Source organism: Danio rerio, chromosome 18, assembly GCF_052040795.2.
Source record: "Danio rerio strain M-AB ecotype USA chromosome 18, GRCz13ab, whole genome shotgun sequence".
In the NCBI taxonomy this organism is placed as follows: Eukaryota; Metazoa; Chordata; class Actinopteri; order Cypriniformes; family Danionidae; genus Danio; species Danio rerio.
Window position 1 is genome coordinate 20,612,501 of NC_141038.1, and position 21,598 is coordinate 20,634,098.

General features: G+C 37.4%; 1 protein-coding gene across 2 annotated transcripts in view; it reads right to left on the minus strand.

Annotated features, from left to right (window-relative positions):
* Positions 1-21,598, minus strand: part of megf11 (multiple EGF-like-domains 11) — a 265,068-nt gene that overhangs the window by 51,440 nt on the left and 192,030 nt on the right. For both annotated transcript variants that reach the window (XM_087293061.1, XM_087293060.1), the window contains exons 12-14: positions 20,740-20,860; positions 15,261-15,424; positions 15,026-15,128 (exon numbers count right to left, since the gene is read on the minus strand). In XM_087293061.1, coding sequence (XP_087149187.1) covers positions 15,026-15,128; positions 15,261-15,424; positions 20,740-20,860 — 388 coding nt within the window. The remainder of the gene's footprint in view (positions 1-15,025; positions 15,129-15,260; positions 15,425-20,739; positions 20,861-21,598) is intronic.

Genomic DNA, 21,598 nt, shown 5'->3' on the forward strand with positions numbered 1-21,598 from the left:
TTTTACCATCATACTGATAACTTTTTAGTCGCTTGGCAGAACTACAGTTCTAACCGCTGTGGTAAAAACCCATTCTTACAGCCTAAAGGAGTGGTCACCAAACTTGTTCCTGGAGGGCCGGTGCCCTGTAGTTTTTAGCTCCAACCCGAATCAAACACACCTGAACAAGCTAATCAAGGTCTTACTAGGTATACTTGAAACATCCAAGCAGGTGTGTTGAGGCAAGATGGAGCTAAAGCCTGCAGGGACACCGGCCCTCCAGGACCAGGATTGGTGACCCCTGGCTTAAAGGGTCACGAAACACCAAAACCCATTTTCTGAGCTGTTGACATTCATATATGTGTCCCACATTGCTAAAAACACTATTAGGACACATATATTTCACAAAATAAGAGAATTTTGTGTTATTTTGAGCAAATTCGTTTTAATTTTTTAATCAAATTTTTGACGCTGCGTCATGCTGATTAGATACTTGCATGTATTCCAGCGTGGAAACTGGCTCTCTGTACCTGCGAGTGCATCGTGACATCTCTGAATCTCTGAGGGTGCAGCATTAATTCATGAGAAAGACTTGGTTCAAACTAATCAGCGTGCTCTCTGAGCTGCTCTCCGAGTGTAAACATGTAAACACTGCGATCAAACTATTACCGTCGAGTAGGATTTTTGCCCTATTTTGTGACAGGAATAACACACATGGCTTTCTGGCACTACCTACCGAGTGCATCTAAGTTACAGAACTCATTCGCCGTGCAGTATCAAACATTCCATTAAAAATACATGCTTCCAGCAATTCCTCAAATCAAATATCTTGTTTGTCATGAGGGGCATGGATGAAATGTTCCTAAATGAAAGTGCCAAACTGCAGTTAAAGTCCACCATTTAATAATTTGGCAAAAAATTTGATTACTAATGTCCATGTAAACACAGTCACTGTCATTTTGCCCTGCGTCTGTGTGTTGTTTTTTTTTTTGCCTCAGTGAAAATCAGCATATGCCCAAACCGAAACTTCCATTTTTAAGCCTTTTTATTCCTCTGACACTCCCCCTAAACAGAGCCGGACACACCCACTTTCCTGACTTTTTACAAACTAGAGGTGTGAAAACACCCAGCTGAAACAGGGGGGTTTTCGTGGCCCTTTAAAATATTTCAACGTACAAAACATTATGTGTGATATATCAGACTTCAAAAGAGGAAAAATTGTCGCTTGCGCATCTTTGACTAAGACAGCAAGTCTTGGTGATGTATGAAGAGCCAAGATGTCCCGGCTAATGTCAGCATACCAGCAAAAAGGATGAACCACATCCAACAGGAGCAACTGTGGACGCAGGAGCAAGCTATCTGAATGGGATGTCTGGGTGCTAACTTGGATTTTATCCAAAAAACCTAAAACCACAGCTGCTCATCTCACTGCAGAATCAAATGTGCACTGTTCGTTGGGAGCTCTACGGGGTTAATATACATGGCTGGGCTGCTACAGCCAAACCTTTGGTCACTCATGGCAATGTCAAACATCGATTTCAATGGTGCCAGCAGCGAAAATCTTGGGCTGTGGACAAAAGGAAACATGTATTGTTCTCTGATGAGTCCACCTTCACTGTCTTTCCCACATCCGGGAGAGTTACGGTGTGGAGAAGCCCCAAAGAAGCATACCACACAAGCTGTTGCATGTCCAGAATGATGCACTTGGGTGAATCAGTGATGGTTTGGGCTGCAATATCATAGCATTCCCTAGGCCCAATACTTGTGCTAAATGGGTGCCTTTAATGGTTCAAACATCGTGTCCTAAAGGCGGTGCCGTGGATCAGGATGATAATGCACCAATACACACAGCAAGACTGGTGACAGAGTGGTTTGATTAACTTGAAAGTGAAGTTGAACATCTCTCATGGCCTGCACAGTCACCAAACCTAAATATTATTGAGCCATTTTGGTGTATTTTGGAGGAGCAAGTCGGAAAACATTTTCCTCCACCAGCATCACGTACTTTAGTGACCTGATCTGGCCACTATTCTGCAAGAAGAAGGGCTCAAAAGCCGTCTAGCTACTGTTCAGGGCTTCTATCTGACAGTTAAAAAGATGAGTCGATGCTGTATTGGCAGCATAAAGGAGGTCCTACACCATATTATTGTGTTTCATTAAGTCTAATTTTCATTGTGGGCATCACTGTGGCGCAGTGGGTAGCACAATCACCTCACAGCAAGAGGGTCACTGATTTGAGCCCCAGCTGGGTCAGTTGGCATTTCTGTGTGGAGTTTGCATGTTCTTCTCATGGGTTTCCTCTGGGTGATCCGGTTTCCACCACAGTTCAAAGACATGTGGTATAGGTGAACTGAATAAGCTAAATTGGCCATAGTATGTTTGTGAAAGAGGGTGTTTACCAGTGTTGGGATAAGTTGGCGGTTCATTCCGCTGATTAAGAAAGGGACTAAGCCGAAAAGAAAATGAATGAATCAATGAATTTTTAATGTCCCACACCCCTGTATACAGTACATATAGCACTAGGATCATTGCAGTGATTACAAAAAGCCAACAGCCACTTCTCCACGCACTAAAGTGATCTGACCACCATTACACCATAAGTAGATCATTTAGCTTCAGTGTAAATGATGCTTATCCTCAAGTGGCTCACTGCTTTAATAAAATAACTTCAATAAATTAGCATCTATACATTTCACACCCCATAATTGATAAAGAAAGGAGAAAAAATGTGCACACACATGCATCCATACATACATAATCTCACACTTTCTTTCAAGCTGCGGCTCAGGAAGCTCATTTGCAATTTCCTTTGACGGAGATTGAGCGCATGGCACAGCCCATTAAAATAGTATCAGTCCCAAGGCTTTGAATTAAGCCAGGTCTAAACTTCAGGGGACAGGCATCATACCTGCTCCACCTTAGTGGCCGGACGAGGGGCGACGATAAAGACAAGCCCAGCTATTGCACTTCAAACGGGTGGCAGGTCTGTTTGAGCTTCTGCTGGGATGGGCAGAAAAAAAATCTCCTGCACTTCCTTTATTGTCAGCAATGAATGAGAATGGAGGAGTGCCCTGAAAGCCTAATGGTGACAAACAGAGGGGCTTTTTGAGCAGAAGAAAGAGGAGAAGTGACTGCCTGTCTGCATATGCGACTTTTCTTGAAGAGAACTTGCCGGAGGGACTGGGAGGCAATTAATGAGGAAGAGCGAGTACCATCATACACCATCACTTTCCAGTGCACTTTACATGTTAAGTGGACACACGGCGCACACGTGTAATGCTAGGGCACTTGGTGTTATACGTACAATCCTTCAGTCTAGAGCCCCTGGAGCTCCTAATATCGCACATCCTTTCTCTGTCTTGGTTACTTAGTCTCCTTCCTTTCCAACCCCCATTAGGCACACATACGGTTTTAGTGAAAGTGTCCATTTAATTCCCGTCTCACATGTTCTATTATTTCTTTCTTTCTTTTCAGAGAATACACTCTCAACTTGACTGTCCTTGAAATATGTGATCACTCCTTACATCTTTGGTCACCGTTTTTCTTTTTATAACCAAAATATGGCAACTACTACTGTTTTCCTTTTTTTTAAAAACAATTTAAAGGGCATACTGTATGTTATTTGTGATTATATTAATTCAATACACAATGTAGAAAATATCCTTAAGGTAGCAGTTTTTCGTATTTTGTGATTCATGTTTTTATTTATTATTTTATTTATTTATGCTTTTGAATAGCATTATGAGACCTTGATTTTTCTTTTCTGATGACTTTTAAGCTTAGAAAGTTGGAAAAGGTGACTTTTATTAACATTTTTAATAGTTTAAAGTGATATGTTGTCTGGGTTGGTGTTGTATATTATGCTACAAAAACCTTGTAATAAGCTGCCAGAACATTTGAGAGGGTGCTCACTGCAGAGCGATTTGAGGAGAGCTGAGCTCCAGCGAGGGGGAGCATGAGCTGTCGCTCCTCCTCCTGTAAGCTTTTTTAATGCGTACACCAACCCCACCCCTAACCCTACCCCCAGTGACATCACTCGTAGAAGAAGTGCAAAAAAGGTGGAGCTCAAGCTTAAGCTCCCCCTCGCTGGAGCTCAGCTCTCCTCAAATGGCTCTGCAGCGAGCACCACTTGGAACATTTTACTATTTCACTTTATCAAAATTTGACAGAGCAAATAAACACAGTTGAAGTTAATTTTATTATTATTATTTTTTTAATATTTACCAAATGATATTAAAAAGAGCAAGTAAATTATTTACAGTATGTCTGCTAATATTTTTTCTTCTGGAGAAAGTCTTATTTGTTTAATTTCGGCTAGAATTAAAGCAGTTTTTAGTTTTTAAAAAAAAAACATTTAAGGTCAAAATTATTAGCCTCTTTAAGCTATATATTTTTTCAAAGGTCTACTGAACAAACCATTGTTATACAATAACTTGCCTAAATACCTTAACCTGCCTTGTTAACCTAATTAACATAGGTAAGCTTTTAAATGTCACTTTAAGCTGTATAGAAGTGTCTTGAAGAATATCTAGTCAAATATTATTTACTGTCATCATGACATAGATAAATAAATCAATTATTAGAAATGAGTTATTAAAACTATTTTGTTTAGAAATGTGTTTAAAAAATCTTCTCTCCGTTAAAGAAAAATTGGGGCTAATAATTCAGGAGATTTAACAACTCTGACTTCAACTGTATATAAATGGAACAAAAATATGGAAACTGTTAATTAACTAATATTTTTGACAGTGCACACTCTTAGACCAATACACCATCTTACTGGGCCTTAGGACTTTTACTTTACATAAATGCTTTTGTAATTATACATTTGGGCCATTTTTTTTGGTGACCTTTCCAGTTTGTGATAAATGGATAAGTATGTGTGAAAATTAGATTTGCTAATGAATCATTCTATTGGTGAAACATTTTAATGTTTTAATGAAAATTACTTAATCAATAGAACAAATCAAACAATTTGCAAGTATTACTTTAAACTAGTCCTGTATCTTAAGTATACTTTTTAAATGTTTTTAGCTGTTCGGTAAAATGGGCATTACTATATACACACACATACGCACGCACGCATGCAAGCACGCACACACGCACGCACATACTTTTAAAAAGTTTAAACATTTTAAATTTAAAAATGCATTAAAGTTGTACTATTACTGCATCACCAAATAATTTACACTGGATATAGAATAGATTCATTTAATATTCAACAAGCAAATAATAATAACAATAAAAATAAAAACAACAACAACAACAACAACAACAACAACAACAACAACAACAACAATAATAATAATAATAATAATAATAATAATAATAACAAGAAGAAGAAGAAGAAGAAGAAGAATAGGTGTCACAGTGACGCAGCGAGTAGAACAATTGCCTCACAGCAAAAAGGTCACTGGTTCGAGCTTTGGCTGGGTCAGTTGACATTTCTGTGTGGAGTTTGTATGTTCTCCCCAAGTTCGCATGGCTTTCCCCCACAGTCCAAAGACATATAGGTGAATTGAGTAAGCTTAATTGAAGGTAATGTATGTGTGTGAATGAGTGTGTATGGATGTTTCCCAGTGATGGGTTGCAGCTGGAAGGGCATTTGTTGTGTACAACATATGCAGGAAAAGTTGACGGGTCATTTCACTGTGGCGACCCCAGTTTAATAAACGGACTAAGCCAATAAAGAAAAGGAATGAATGAATACTACTACTATAACGACTACTAATGATAATAATTATTATAATTGTCTGACAAACTATATTTTGTACAGATTTCATTTAGCTTTGACAAGTATTTCTTAGGTTTACAACTTAATAAATGCTTTAGTCCAGGGGTGCCCAAACTCGGCCCTGAAGGGCCGGTGTCCTGCATACTTTAGTTCCAACCCCAATTAAACACAAATGAATCAGCTAATCAAGCTCTTTCTATGTATACTAGAAACTTCCCGGCAGGTGTGTTGAAGGAAATTGGAGCTAAACTATGCAGGGCACCATCCCTTCTCCGGTTTTGGCACCCCTGCTCTAGTCAATAATAATGACTTAAAACTGACCAATATCATAGACTAAATTGTTGGCACGTCTCCAATATGATTTATGTACAATTAAATTAGAAATCCTAAAATATTTAAAATAATGTTAAATTAAATAAAAATGTAAAAATAATTTTTAGAACCTCAAGTGGTTAAAACTATGTTTAATGTCATGGTCGGCTTTTGTATATTTGCATTATATCCATCTGGTCACTTTATGCATTCATTAATCAGTAAAGATGCATATTTAAAGCTAGTAAGATGAGAAAGCGAATTGATTTATTTATGCAGATGACAGTAACATATAAACACATCAGAAATGCATTCGATTTCAGTTTTTCATCACTGCAATACATATTTTATTTTGATTACATAATCATCAAATGTTCCAAAACAGAAGCAAATGAAGTGTGAGAGTGTGCTGTATCATTAATAAAGTTTAGAAATACTATAGAGACATTGATAAAAGTTACTTTGTGTTGATTTCAGCATTTGCAAATCCAGTTTTCTCTTAATGTACTATTAACTAACACAAATTTGGAGAAATGCAATATTAATTCAGTTTAAAATGTACAATTCACATACATGGTTCAGTATACTTTTTTACACTAAAAAATAACTGCACAGTTTGAAACATTTATTAAGTAATAACAAATAGTTAATTCATTTTTTTGCATTAACTCTATATTAATATACATTAGTAAGCAGAGTAGAAATATGTTTTTAAACACTGTATTCTTGACTTAAATAATGTTCTCAATGATTGTGTTTTCACTCTTTGTTAATGATTACATTTTCAATACTAATTTAATTATTGTATTACTTCTATAACAGTTCATTAAAAGCAGTTGGTGGTTTTAAAGATAATTCGGAATGAGTAAATGCATTAATAAACAACTCTAATGAACATGTATACATGTTTTTCATCGGTCTATAGTAATATTTGCATACTCTGTATGTTAGTAAATGTGTTATAGACTTTGTTTTGTGAGCTTATCTAAAGTGAGGACAATTTAAATCTCTTACAAATGACAAATAAAGGCTCAGTTATATTCTGAAAAAAGTAAATGAAAGACAGAGTGATTCAGAATAAAAAAAAATGATTTTAAGACACAAACATGAAATTGTACAATTTTATCAAATAGAAAACAAATCTGCAACCTTATCTTAAAATAAAATTATTGTATTCTATCTCTGAAGAGTTAATGCTCAACAAATGATGAATTATCTACTTCCTAATACACTACCTGACAAAAGTATTGTCGACTATCCAGGTTTTAGGAACAACAAATAATAACTTGGCTTTAAGTTGATCATTTTGTGTCAGAAGTGGCTTATATGAAAAACAAAGGCCCCTAGATTACGCTGATTTTACCAAAATATAATATGATCATGCCTTGATTTTTAATTATTTAATTAGGACAGTAAGGTCTGACTTTGCTTAGACAAAAGTTTTGTCACTTAACAGAAATAATGTACAGTATAGAATATAAAGTCATGATGCAGTGGAAGAAGAATTAATATTGTGTATGACTCTCATAATCTTGGAGGACTGCATCCATAAATCTCTGCAATGACTCATATAACTTATTAAAGTCATCTGGATTGGCAAAGAAAGCGTTCTTGCAGGATTCCCAGAGATCATCAAGATTCTTTGGATTCATCTTCAATGCCTCCTCCTTCATCTTACCCCAGACATGCTCAATAATGTTCATCTCTGGTGAAAGGGCTGGCCAATCCTGAAGCACCTTGACCTTCTTTGCTTTCAGAAACTTGAGTGAAGACTGTAATATGAGGAGCGTATCATGCTGTAAAATTAACCCTCTCCTGTGGTTTGTAATATAATGGGCAGCACAAATGTCTTGATCCCTCAGGTTGTTGATGTTGCCATCCACTCTGCAGATCTCTCACATCTCCTCCATACTGAATGTAACCCCAAACCATGATTTTTTTTTCTTCACAAAACTTGACTGATTTCTGTGAGAATCTTGGGTTCATGTGGGTTCCAATAGGTCTTCTGCCGTATTTTTGATGATTGGTATGCAGTTCAACAGATGATTCACTGGAAAAATTCAACCATTTTTCTAAATGATCAACTAGAAGTCAAAATATTATTGGTTGCTCTTATACCTGGGATTGATGACAATGACTTTTGTCAGGTAGTGTACTTAATGAATGATTTATAGTGTGCAGTTATTATTATTAGCTTTAAGTGTTACCTTTTTTTAGTAATACAATTCAACATCATTTTACTTATAGTGCAACTTCATTCAATTTCAAATTGAAATACTACTGTTCAATTAATCAGTTATCATTTAGTATGGTATCAATACAATCCACTTTCGCCAAAGTTTCAATAAACTGAAAACAAAAAGTTTTGAGACAAACAACTCTTGTTCCAAAAGATCTGATGATGACACAACCGTTTTAAATGAGCAGCCTCAAAAACACATTTGCGGCTCCACGTGAGGTTCCTTCCCATATTATTCCGCAGTCTCTCTCCACCTTGTGTGTAGCCCGTTCTCTTAAAGTCTCAGACCTGACACTCTCTTCTCACACTCGTATGAACGTCTAGCTCCGTCTCTCTCCATAGCTTCCATAAATCACTGCTCTGCATAGTCTCTTTGTTCAGATGCTCGCAGTCTCGGAGGCCTATTTGCACCCTGGTGACTCCATTAGGCCTGGCAGATGGCGGAGACCTGGGCACGATGCAGAGCGTGAGATTTCTGCGTATCTGGCTGCTTCTTGCAGATAATGAAAGCCACATCATTTCCCAATACACATGGCCAGGGTTTGGAGACCTGAACGGAGAGTGTTATGGAGGTGCCCCCAGGCAAATCCACATCTTCCTCCTGTATACCTGCTTTCTTTTGTACAACGTGTTTGCGTGCTACTGTAAAGCTGGAGAATGTGTAAACACAGCCCTTCTGTGATATTCAAGCATGTCCGCTGTCTGTCGAATGTCTTTCTTGTACTGCGACAGAAGGTGTAAGCGCAGTGTGAAAGCTGGATAAACACGACGCAGAACGACGGCTTCATTATGGGTCAGCGCAATCAAATTAGCTAACATGTTTAGCAACAGTTATTATAAATGCTTCATGCTTTGAGAGATTTCATATTAATCTGCCTGCAGGCTGCGAGTCCTGTGATGGTACCTCTGGGAGGGATGGGGGTCCTGTATAGAATGATTTGACGAATGCACGCACACACATAGAGTGATTGAAATGTACCACATTACAAGGAGATTAAATAAATATGTGCAACTGCTTACAGTTTAGAATTATTATTAAAAAACATGCATCTCCCCCTGGACCAAAAATAATACTTTTAGGAGTACACATCAATTAGATTAAGACTGGATTACTTTAAAAGATTTATTCTGCAATGTTTTTTTCGATAAAGCCATATACACTGTATAAAATGTTAAATAACTATTAACGGTTTCCCATGCTTTGAGATTCACAAGTGTTTATTTATGTATTAAGCTCCATTATGGGACATTATGGATTGTGGAGATTAAGTAACATCTTTTGAGGAAACTGATTGCAACTAACCATTTAAGTTAAAAAACTAATCCTAATGAGTGCTGTGGACTTAATTCATTGGAGTAAACAAAGCAATTTGAGTACTATAAAGCCCAATAAATGAAGAGAACTCAAAGCAACTGAGTACTCTAAAACATAATAAGTTAAAGGTGCAGTAGGTGATTGTCTTCAGAGGCATTTTTTGTTGTGCTGGTTCACAACAAAAAATGTGAAGTCTCTTCACATTCCAATAGTAATGATTAAAGAAAATGATCTAAATGTATTTATAGATGTAAGTATTTTTCAACCCAGGCTCATTCTATAAACATAGTCCCGCGGACGTTTCTGGAGACCGCAAGATACTTCCCAGGAGGTACGTATTTGTGCAGTTTTTGTTTTCGCGAATCCGAGCACTGTTGGCGTCCGCACTGTTCTCGCGTAAAGCTGCCGGAGGCCGCTTTCGAGGGACCGTCTGTCCGACTGACTGAATGACTAAATGATTGACTGGCTGACTGGCTGACCGGCCAATTGGCCGACCAACCCTCCCTCTCCTCCTTCCCTAAACCCAACTGGTTTTACTGATTGACCCATCCTTAAAACTAAAAAATGTTCTACCAATTAAATAGAGTTGGGCCGACATCTTTCATAATTCCGATAGGCCAAACTGTCTGTCAGCAAATGCAGATTTGTACAACAGCGGAGCCTTTTGTACGCAGCTCCGCTGACCGCCGTTTGTGCATAGACATGCTGCGCGTTCACAAGAGAGAGAGAGAGTGCACATGCGCAATCGGTAAAAACCTGCTGAATCAAAACTTTTTAAAAACCTGAATCAATATTGGAGTTACCTTTGCATGCTGGAGAAAGGATGACACCATGGCTGAAGGATTTCTCTTAGACAGGTAATGTTCTGTTTTAAAACTATCTTAGCTTCACGCAAAGCTGATGTAATGTTGGATGTTGTTGTTACAAATGGGTTATATCTTCACAGAAGTGTTGTTCATCCATTAAAATCTTCCGGTGAAAGATTGATAAGACTATTTTCATAAGGGACCTTTTACAGCATCGATAATGTAGATTTTAATTAGTTTAATTAGCAAATACCACTATTCCGCCTAGTCTCTCCCTATATTGTTTACCATGCAACTCTAAATATTCACTCTAAAATAGCATGTCAGTTTGGCTTGCACGCCGCCTGACAAGCATTAGTTGCTTTTAACACATGAGAGAAGGTTCTTTTGCTGTGCTCATGTTTAAGGAGGCGTGGCTTTAGATGGCAGGGAAGGGATTGTGATTCAGAGATTTATGCTAAGCTGTTAGCATTGTGGAAGATCACCTACTGCACCTTTAAGGCAACTCAAACTGTTTAAGGGAAACCGATTGCAACAAACCATTTGAGTTAAAAAAAAAACAAAAAACGTATCTATACAGCTACTGTGAACTTACTCTATTGAAGCTGATTAATTTAATTTATTTAATTAACTCATTACCTTCAACACTCAGTCCAAAACTCTTTTCAAATGAGCAGAATTAACTTTCAATAAATGTTGAGTTAACTACATAAAATTGACTGTTGACTTTCAAAGTGTATATATATCAGGGTTTCTACAGACTTCAAGTCAAATTTAAGACTTTTTAAGACCTTTTTAAGTCTATTATAAATTAAATTTCAGACTTACACAAGGCTAAACGCAAAGGATTTTTTTCTAATGGCCCAGTAAAAACATTAAAAGACCAATAAAAGCAAATGTTGTTTTAAGGAAGATAATTTAACAATATGTTTATGAATAGAAATACTCTATAAATAGAGTATTTCTATTTATAAACATATTGTTGAATTATCTCAGTAGCTTTACATAGACATAGGAAAATTAGAACCTGTTTAAAATGATTTAAGACCTACAACAAGACCAAGTCGAATTAATGAATCGTGTTGGGTTCGGATCTTTTGCTTGATCGCATCTACGACATCACCAAATATGTAGTACTGGATCCGGTAAAATGTGAATGCGCTTTTGATTCAGACAGCAGAGCACTGAGGATCACGGGACTGATCATGACGTGAAGATAATGTACAATGACAGATGAAGATTTGGCTGCAGGGAATAAAGAGTTAAAGCTCATTTTCACAACAACACCACAGTATAGACAGCCAGTGCTGTGTTTGTTCCTGTCATTTTTCTTATAATTGATACAATAACCTACACTGCAGCGCGGGACTCGTCACCCGTTTGCTATAAAAGGAAGGAGCAGCAGAGACTATTATGTATGGAACTTAGTCAGACTTTGACAAGGACTTTGCCAGTAACTGTTACAGTTCATATGGATCAGTTTCTTCTTCCTCCAGATCATAACATGTAAGTATAATTAAAATTGTTGCCTTGTTTTTACTAGTGTGCAAAATATGTATTTAATTGTGTGTTGTAAGTTGTAATCGCCCCGCGTGGCTTGTAATCATTTAACTATTATAGATCAGTCCTTGTACTGTGTCTATCAGGTTAAATCTGTATGGGGCTGTTCACATATTGTGTCAAAAATCACATCGAAAATGTGAGGCATCCTTCTTCATTTACTGATTGAAATGTGTTTCTGAACTCGCGATCTTCTACCTTTTGTCTTTGCTATAGCCACCATCAACTGTTACTCACACGCAAGGCGTGGTCAGTTTTCAAAAAAGTTCAACATTTCCCACGGTGTGGATTAATATTGAATGTGTGTCGTTGTTATTACTTGGGCTTAGTGTTAAGAGTAGAGTAATATCCTGGTGTTTAAATTAATTGCTTTAATCCATTCCTACATTGGGCTCACAAACACTCTCTGCCACTTCATTTAGGTGGTGGACATTTCTCCCTGTCTCACGCTGAATGCAGTCGACTGATCACAGGGTCAGCGGACCAATAAGCACATTAGAATCACACTAAGGAGGGGTTTGGAAATAAATAAATTGCTGAGCGAATATATATATATTATAAGATAATGAAAGTGTTTTTCGACCTTGCATGCATATCAACCTGTTGTTGGAGACCCCCAAAACCAAATTATGACGTTTTATAATGAAAACTAGGTGCTATTTAAAGAGATAGTTCACCCAAAACTGACAATTGTGCCATTGTTTACACCCCCTACACTTGTCCAAAACCAATTTAAGTGTCAAAAATGTGGAAGTTATTTAAAAAAAATGTTGGAAGCCGGTAACCATTGACTTTAGTAGTGTTTGTTTTTCCTACTGAAACTCAAATGTGTTCCAGAATCTTACATTCTTCAAAATGTCTTCTGTTGTGTGTTCAGACATGCTCCTCAAAGACCTTGGGTGCAACGAGTGATTATTTGTGACTCTTTTGCCATTTTATCGGTTTAAATATCCTCCCCTGACCTCTAGCATCCAAAGAACTGCCTCACATTTGACATTTTCTTTTTTTTTTCTTCCATACACTGAAAACTCTAGAGTTGTGAATGCAAACTCACAACAGCACAGCAATTTCAGAAATACTCAAACCAGGCTTTCTGGCAACAACAACCATGAACACACCTTGATTCAATTAGTTATACCTCATTTACCCTCCAATCTGATGCTTGGTAAGTACTTCAGTTTCTTGACCACATGTTTAAATGAATCGAGTAGCAGCCATGTTTTTGGTTGATTGGATATTATTATGTATGAAAACATACATACAAACAAGATGTAATTAAATAATTGGCCTGTGCCTGATTTTTTTTTATTTTCCGAAAAACATCTTAGTGGTTAACTTAAAATAATTAGCACTAGTATAAATAGTAATAGTAAGTCTGTTTCACACAGCTTTTGAAGAGAGCACTGAAGTGCAGCTTTAACAGCAGGATTTCAATGTGATTTCACACCAACAGTGCTTATGAAGGATAACAGAACAGATCTTCAAAAAGAACCTTCATAAAGGTTTCTTCTAACCATAACAACAAGATCCTGAGGCAAACAGACTACTTATAATTAGTACATGATCATCTTGAAAATTGTATACCATCTAATTTATATTGGAACAAAATCCAACCATCTAAGTGTGGCTATCAACAAAAGGGTTTACACAAGTGTTAATATAGATTGGGGTCAATAAGTTTTTTTTATTTTATCTTAGCAGAGAAAGCTGAATGCTGTCCAAATGCTGCTATTTCCACAGAGCTTATTCTGGGCTTCCAATGGACATGACACAAAGAAAGTAGTGCTTACAATTTAATTTCAATTATGTTCCAGAAAATTAAAAAAATATATAGCTAGCATTTGACAAAGGAGAGATTCCAGAATCTCTTCCAGATTAGTGCTGGCATGAGGTTCAGCTCTGTCCTCTTCATTTTCTGTCTGATTCAGGCTCAAACTGATATGGCTGTTTACATGAATAGTAGCTGTATTTAATCAAAGTTAGATATCTGAAAAAATAACGTGATTTTCAAGTGAAGCATGAGCACACATTGCCTTGCATCTTTTAAACACAATCAAGCCTTAAAAATATTCTGTGAACGACCCCTTTAAATGCAATTTTCTGAATATTTAGATGTTTTTTAAACCCATCGCACTCTAGATATTAAAATAATTTTATCTTAACCAAATAAAGCATTTTCGTAACAAACCATACATCAATGTAAATCTTATTTATTCAACTTTATTCAGGGCCGGAGTGGGACTCTTTTTCAGCCCTGGAGTTTCAAGCCTCAGACTGGCCCACCTCAGTTCACGACTGACTATATTAAAATAAGGTCATTTCCAATTCAGTTGCTAATTACACTATCACGTCTTTTTTTTGAGAAAACAGCTGCTTTAGAACATTAAATGTTAAACAACCCTAACAGTATTATATGTCTTAACAATAAAAATGAAACAATAAAACAACATACTCAGACGAGGATCAAACCCAGGTCAGCGGCGTTGTGATCTAACGTGCTAACCACTAGACCACAATAGTTGAATATTAAAAGATGACTCATCTGAGTTATATCATCATTAACCTGCAGGCTGGTTTTATATATAAAAAGAGCAGAGCTGCGGTAAAATAATGAATAAGAAGACTGTAGTAAATAGTGCAAGTAAATAAATAAATTAATTTAAAAAGTGTGACTGCTAAGAGCAAAAGATTCTGGAGCTAGGGACACCGGCCTTCGAGGCCAAAAAACGGACCGGCCTACCGGGAATTCTTCCGGGCCTCCCGATTAGCCCGATTAGCCTGACTTTATTTAATAAAAAATGACACTTGATGACGGTTGTGTGGTTCAGGGTCACTGGGGGCATTAAAAATCTGCGATGCAATACTTTTATGGATCTTTGATGATTATAAAGTTTGAAAGAACAGTATCTTTTGTACCCTTGTGAAAGTCTACTGGCACTTTTCATAAATTTAGTGTGTCCTCATGCCATGAAGGCCTTTTATTGAACAAGAGGTGAGTAATTCACACAAAGCATTTATGTTGCATCATAAAAGCCCACTTTAACATTTTAATGCAATTTTATGAGCAGCCTCACACTCACCTGTCCATCCTGGCAGACAGCGACATAATCCACTCACATGGTCACATCCATCAGCGTGGTTACAGTCACAACGCTCGCGACACTCCAACTCATATGTGCCATCCTGAATAATCACATACACAAACAATCTCACTTAGCTCAAACTGCCCTGTCATGACAAATATTTATAATTCAAATGGCCAGTCCTGCTAGCCTCTGGCAGACAGAGGATGGAACCAGTCCCGGGAAGACTCACGGGGCACGGCTGCTGGCAGCGCTCCCCTCTCCATCCTGAGGAACAGGTACAAGAGCCATCGATTGGGTCACAAGCCGCACCATTGGCACACAAACAAGTCTGGTTACAGCCCAAACCCCAGGTCCCGCTGGAGCACAGGATTGAACAGTCCACACCCTGCCAACCTGTAATGCAAAGGGAGACGGTAGCAACATTTGTTAATTTATTTGTCTGATCAACCATTGGTTCATTGTGTATTCAATAATTCAATATATCAAGATATTATTGAACATGCACAATATTAATATCATGGACTTTTCAAAATATTATGAATAATTATGTACGTTTTAACATGCTTTTAAGTGCTCTATAAGAGTCACGACTTGGCTCACTTCACAATCATAAATGCACTGGACCGCAGGAATTATCAAAACACGTATTTATTTACAAAACACTCACTGGAAACACGGGAACATCGACACACAGGAATCAACATAGACAACATAGAATGACGAGGAACACTAACCACAGGGACTTAAATACACAGTACATAATAGGAATATTTACAAAAAGGGCAGAGATGCATGTGAAACTCTTGAGATCAACAACAGGTGGGAAAACTGAACAAATGAATCACATGACAACAGAGACACATGGAACAACACAGACCCTGACAATAAGAGTATTTAGATTGTATTTGCAGTGGTTTCATGACAGCACCAAATGCTTGAAGACATTTTCACATGCTATTCTGCTGAAATATTGATTGAAAACATGATATAAATGATTATATTAAATAAAAAGGTAACACTTTCTATGAAGTTCATACTTATAATGAATTACAAATCTGTTTTTAATTACACTGGTTGCATTTACTTTTTCAATGCACTTTAATGACACATTATACATTATATATAAGAACAAATTATTCAGTAGTGATTGTATTTGTGAATCAATCATAACAATTCTATAAATGGTTTGTCATGTTTTCTTCTTTATTAGTATTCTTTATTCTTTAATATTGCACATTTATAAAATGCTTAAATTTAGAGTTGAAAGATCAGTTATATTTGCAATAAACTGATTATAACAACCCGGGCTCATTGTGGAAACGTAGCCCCGCGGACGTTTCTGCGGACCGCGATTTACGTCCCGGGAGGTGCGTATTCGAGCGTTTTTTGTTTTCGCGGATCCGCGAGAGGCCGCTGTGCGCCTCTCGGGAGCCTCTCGGGAGCTCGCGCCATTCGCGCCCGCGCCGTTCCCGCGCGAAAAGCCGCCGGATCGGCTAACTCGGCCGCCCTCCTCTTCCTCCTCCTCCTCCTCTTTTCCTAAACCCGAGCGACGGTTCGCAAAAGCCGTCCAGAAAAAAAAAAAAGCAAAAGCCCTCGTCTTCGATTTCGACCGCGTTTTCATCCTTATTTTTCGGATTCCGTTTTTCGTCTTACCTGATTTCCGGAACTTGCTGTTCCCCGGACTCGATCCCGGTCGTCGTCCACCGCGGCCGGCTCCTCCTCCGGGGCCTCCGCTCCGCCGACGCAACGCTGTGAGCTAAGCGAACAAACTGATTGCATCGGGAAAGCCCTCCACTCGGAGGCGAGCCGTCGGCCGGCGAGTGTGAAGAGGAGGGGCGGAGCGGAGCGGCGCCACACCACCCCGCAGCGTTCGCTCGAAAAAAAACTAAACACGGCCTTTACGTACCTCCGGCCACGTAAATCGCGGTCTCCAGAAACGTCAGCGGGGCTACGTTTCCAGAATGAGCCTGGGTTGGATTATAAATGCCTAATGAGCACAATGAGTGTGATGACCTAACTCTCTTTATATGGAATTGTTTTCACTTTAATTAAGTGAAGTTTTTAAACTAATTTCGAGAGGAGCACGTGATATAATTGACTGCAGCTGGCCACCTATCTACACTCATTAGTTAGCCAATCAGATCTATCCTAACTCACTATAAGTAGCCTAGCTAGATATAACTCCCTTATCTTCGTTTTCGGATGAAACCCCCAATCCACCCCCTTTCTCCTCCTTTCCTCCTTTAAAAAGGGGAGCTCTCGAGAACCACCTGACCTCGTACTCCCCTCACATGCTCTATGGACCTGGTGGGAGCCCTGGGCTCAACTATCTCCGAGCTCAGGGTTCTCTCCCGGGACAGCATGCCAAACCTGCTAACAGTTGTCAAGCAATATCTAAGTGTGAACTCTTGAAAGCCATTAAGGATGAATTTATAAAGTGTTGTGACAGTGTTGTGACTCACAATAAGTATTTTTAAATAGAGTTGGACAATAAAATTGGTATTGGTATTTATTGACCGAACACTATTGTCAATATCGACAAAAAAACATTAGGTATGTAGATTCGGTATGAAGCGCAATGCTGCAGCCGTGGTCTGGTTTCAGTCGGTGGTCGCCTAGTTAAGTGAGACACCATAGAAAATGGTGAAGGAAAGTACGTAGTCCCGCTTGTCACTTCAGGTCAGAATAACAACACATGCGAAAATGAGTGCCGTATAACAGCAGCAAGGTGATGGTTGGATCTTGAAAGCTCAGATTTTATGATCATTATTTATTTGGTTTACAGAGTTTGAGGTGTACTGTATCATTATTATTAACACCTAACAGATGTTGATTAACCTTTACCAATGCAAGTTTATGAGTCTTTTTAACACCTTTGGTTATTTTATTATAAAGGGATGAGATATTTTGTTTAAATATTTTACTTTTTGACAATTAAAACTATTTGTCTTAGTAATGTTGGCAATAATGTAGTAATGCTAGTAATAGTGGTTAAATAATAATAAAACAATCTTAATATTCCTAAATGTATTGTTAAAAACATTCAATACTTATTGATATCACATTTTTTTTTCTTTATCGATACCAAGCCCTATTTATAAAGCATGATTTTTATCAATAATATAAAAGCAATTATTTATTTGACAGCAAAAAATCTGTTAAATTACTAATGAGTCTTTATAACTACAGCATAGTGTTTGCAAATGACATCTTTATAAATACAATCTTGACTAACTAATTAATACTTATGAACGTGTAAGTAATAATAACACTAAAATATAAATATATATAAAGCTAACTGTCATAATACAGTATAAGGTTTGTTGAGTCTATAGATACATTTATAAAATTATTACAATTAATTATAAATAGTTATATGTAGAGTTAAAATTTATTAAAAGTATGAGCTTCATAGAAAGTGTCAGCTATAAAAATACTATTCATAGGCCTATTGTTCATTACTACTTTACAGTCAGGCTCCATTTGTTAACATCAGGTAATTGGACTAAACTAACTATAAAAACAAGCTTTTATTAATCTCGTGGTGATAATGTCTTAGTTTGTGACTAATAGCACATCAAAATCAAAAGCAGTAGTCGTTCAAAATAATTTAAGTAGTTCATTCAAAGTTACTCATAAATGTGGCTTTTTCTCATTGTATCAATGCATTAATGTTTACTAATGAGAATTTATTCTACAACCTATTGTATTTTTTAATCTTATTGCAAATTAATTTTATTAAAACTTTAACTACTTTATTTACTTACAGTATGTATGTACAATAAACATTACATTCATTCATTCATTCATACATTCATTCATTCGGCTTAGCTTGTTTTAGAGGTCGCCACAGCAGAATAAACAGCCAACTATTCCAGTATGTTTAATGCAGCAGATGCCATTCCAGCTGCAACACAGTACTGGGAAACACCCATACACTTTTCACATTCACAAACACAAACACACTCATACACTAATAAACTACACTAGTTTATTCATTTCATATACTGCACCGCATGTCTTTGGACTGTGGGGAAACTGGAGCAACTAGAGGAAACCCACGTGAACACGGCGAGAACATGCAAACTCCACACAGTAATGCCAAATAGCCCAGCCGGGACTCGAACCAGTGACCTTCTTTCTGTGAGGTGACAGTGCTAACTACTCAACCTCTGTGCCACATAAATTAAGTATATTTTTTATATTTTACCTGATAAAGTAACCTTTTTTGCAGCTACAATTTCATGTTAATACCATAAATTGTGATAAAAGCTTCAGCAAGTATTCATAAATGCCACCCCCCACTCTCCTCTAACTTATACTCCTCACAATCACTGCACTATTTAACATTTGCACATTAAAAAATTGCACATACTCATTGCACTACATTGCACTGATTCACTTATTCGAACTGCACATACCCACTGTGCATATACATCTGTAATTATGTTTATCTATCTGCACTTTTCTGATTATTAAGAGCAACCTGTACATATTCATTTATTGTAAATCTGTTCATATCTAATGCAGCCTGTATATAATGTTCATAGTAAATCCATCTGTAAATATCACCATAGTTTTTCAATAACTGCATTTTATAACTTATACCTGTTTCCTGCACTTGCTGCTATTGCACTGCTGGTAAGACCTAAACTGCATTTTGTTGCCTTGTACTTGTACATGTGTAATGACAATAAAGTTGAATCTAATCTAATCTAATCACCAGAAAATGTGATACCATCATAAGCCTAGTTCCTTAAATAGTATACGTGTAAAAAATCAATAATTGTACATCCTCTTCCAAATAAACCGTCTCTGGTTTATAACCGAGTTCAATTAATAAGGGGGGAAGTGAGGTCACGTCTTGACAGAAGCCAAAGGAATCTTGTCTCCCTCGGCTCGTAGCGCAAAGCAGTCAATGAGAGGAATATATGCATGGTTTGAGGTCAACATAAGAGCAGAGTGGGAAAGGCAGAGAAGTTGTGTAGCACACTGGGGTTCTGCATTATGAATGGGATGAGGATTTTAAAGGTACTGTCTCTAATGAGCTTCCTCCCAATCTGAAAGGACCTGAGCGAATACTCTGCTTGTGCAGACCTTTCTGGATGAGTCCATGTATATGCAACAATGAGGTTCGTCCCGCAGGTACGGTTAGCTGCGGTCAGCCAAACGCTCAGCGCTCACAGGGCTCTTGTGTATTCACACTGCATTTTTTATGCTTTTACAGCCTAAAAACACTATATGTGTAAGTGGTTATGCATTCTTTGAAAGTGACCTGAAGGGACTTTGTATCCTTTGATACTGAAACACTGTTGTTTTTTTATAATGACAGAAATGGATATATGGACAGTGGTTGGGGATATTATATATTCTTTTCAGAGTGTCTGAATTCAGAGTGTTTGTTTTTTGAAGTATCACAGCTTGTTAGCCATGCCGATTCAGTTTGCAGGCAGGGTTAATTCTCTAAACATTGACATCTCTATTCGAGGGAATTGGAAAATGATTAATTAGAGCCAGAATAATCAATTGCTAAGATTACGACTTCTCCTTATTGTGTGATTGCATTTATTGATTGTACATTGATTTATTTATACAGGTCAAGGTATAATCTTGTTATCGGGTTGGTTGTAAACTCACAATCTCTTGACTTTATTGCTAATCCTGTAAGAAATGAGGGATAATATGGATAAGAGCGCATTATGCCATACCTTCTTTACAGATACAGGAGCCATCGATTGGTGAGCAGGACGCCTGGTTGTGGCAGTGGCAAATGGAAGTGCAGTTAGTCCCAAATAGTCCAGATGGGCAGGTTTGGGAACAGTCATCTCCCTGAAAAAAACAGAGCGACGTTAAAAGCCTTAAAACCTTGCTGCACACAATCTGCTACATCCCTTTCACAATCTAATATTCATCCTCTCCTTTTTAGGCAAGTTCATACTCTCTTTTTTAAGCATGCAATGGACTTGTAAGGATGCTAGCAATTATGCAAAACTATCCATAACATTTTACCAATTGTGCATCAATACTCCAGGAACCTCAAAGAATACCCTAAAACATAGCAAAGCCTGTCATTCAGCAATGTAAAATCCGAACCACAATGTGGTAAACAACTCAAAACACCTTAACCTCATAACAGCGCCTTGGCAAATCCACGATTATTATAATAAACACAAGCTACAAGGAATATTTTCGCAAGTTACCAAGAAGATATTGGCAACAGCCCTTAACACCCTAGAAACTGCATAACAATGCCCCATTTTGGCAGCTGTAAAGCAACACCCTAGCAACTACATTCAACAATACAAAAGAACAACAATTGCTGCAATAACATAGACATTTGGCCAATACCAATTTATGGAAACTGATTAAGAATATATAACTGCTGATAAATACAAAGCTTGATATCTTTTTTTTTTAGCCTGATAACAAAAGACCCACAAACATTGTATTTATTAATTGTAACTTTAAAGTCCTCTTTTTTTTCAAATCCCCCATACTGCTGACAACTTGTCTACTGCATGTGAAAGAAAACAATGGAAACCTTTATGGCCAAAAGCATGTAAATCT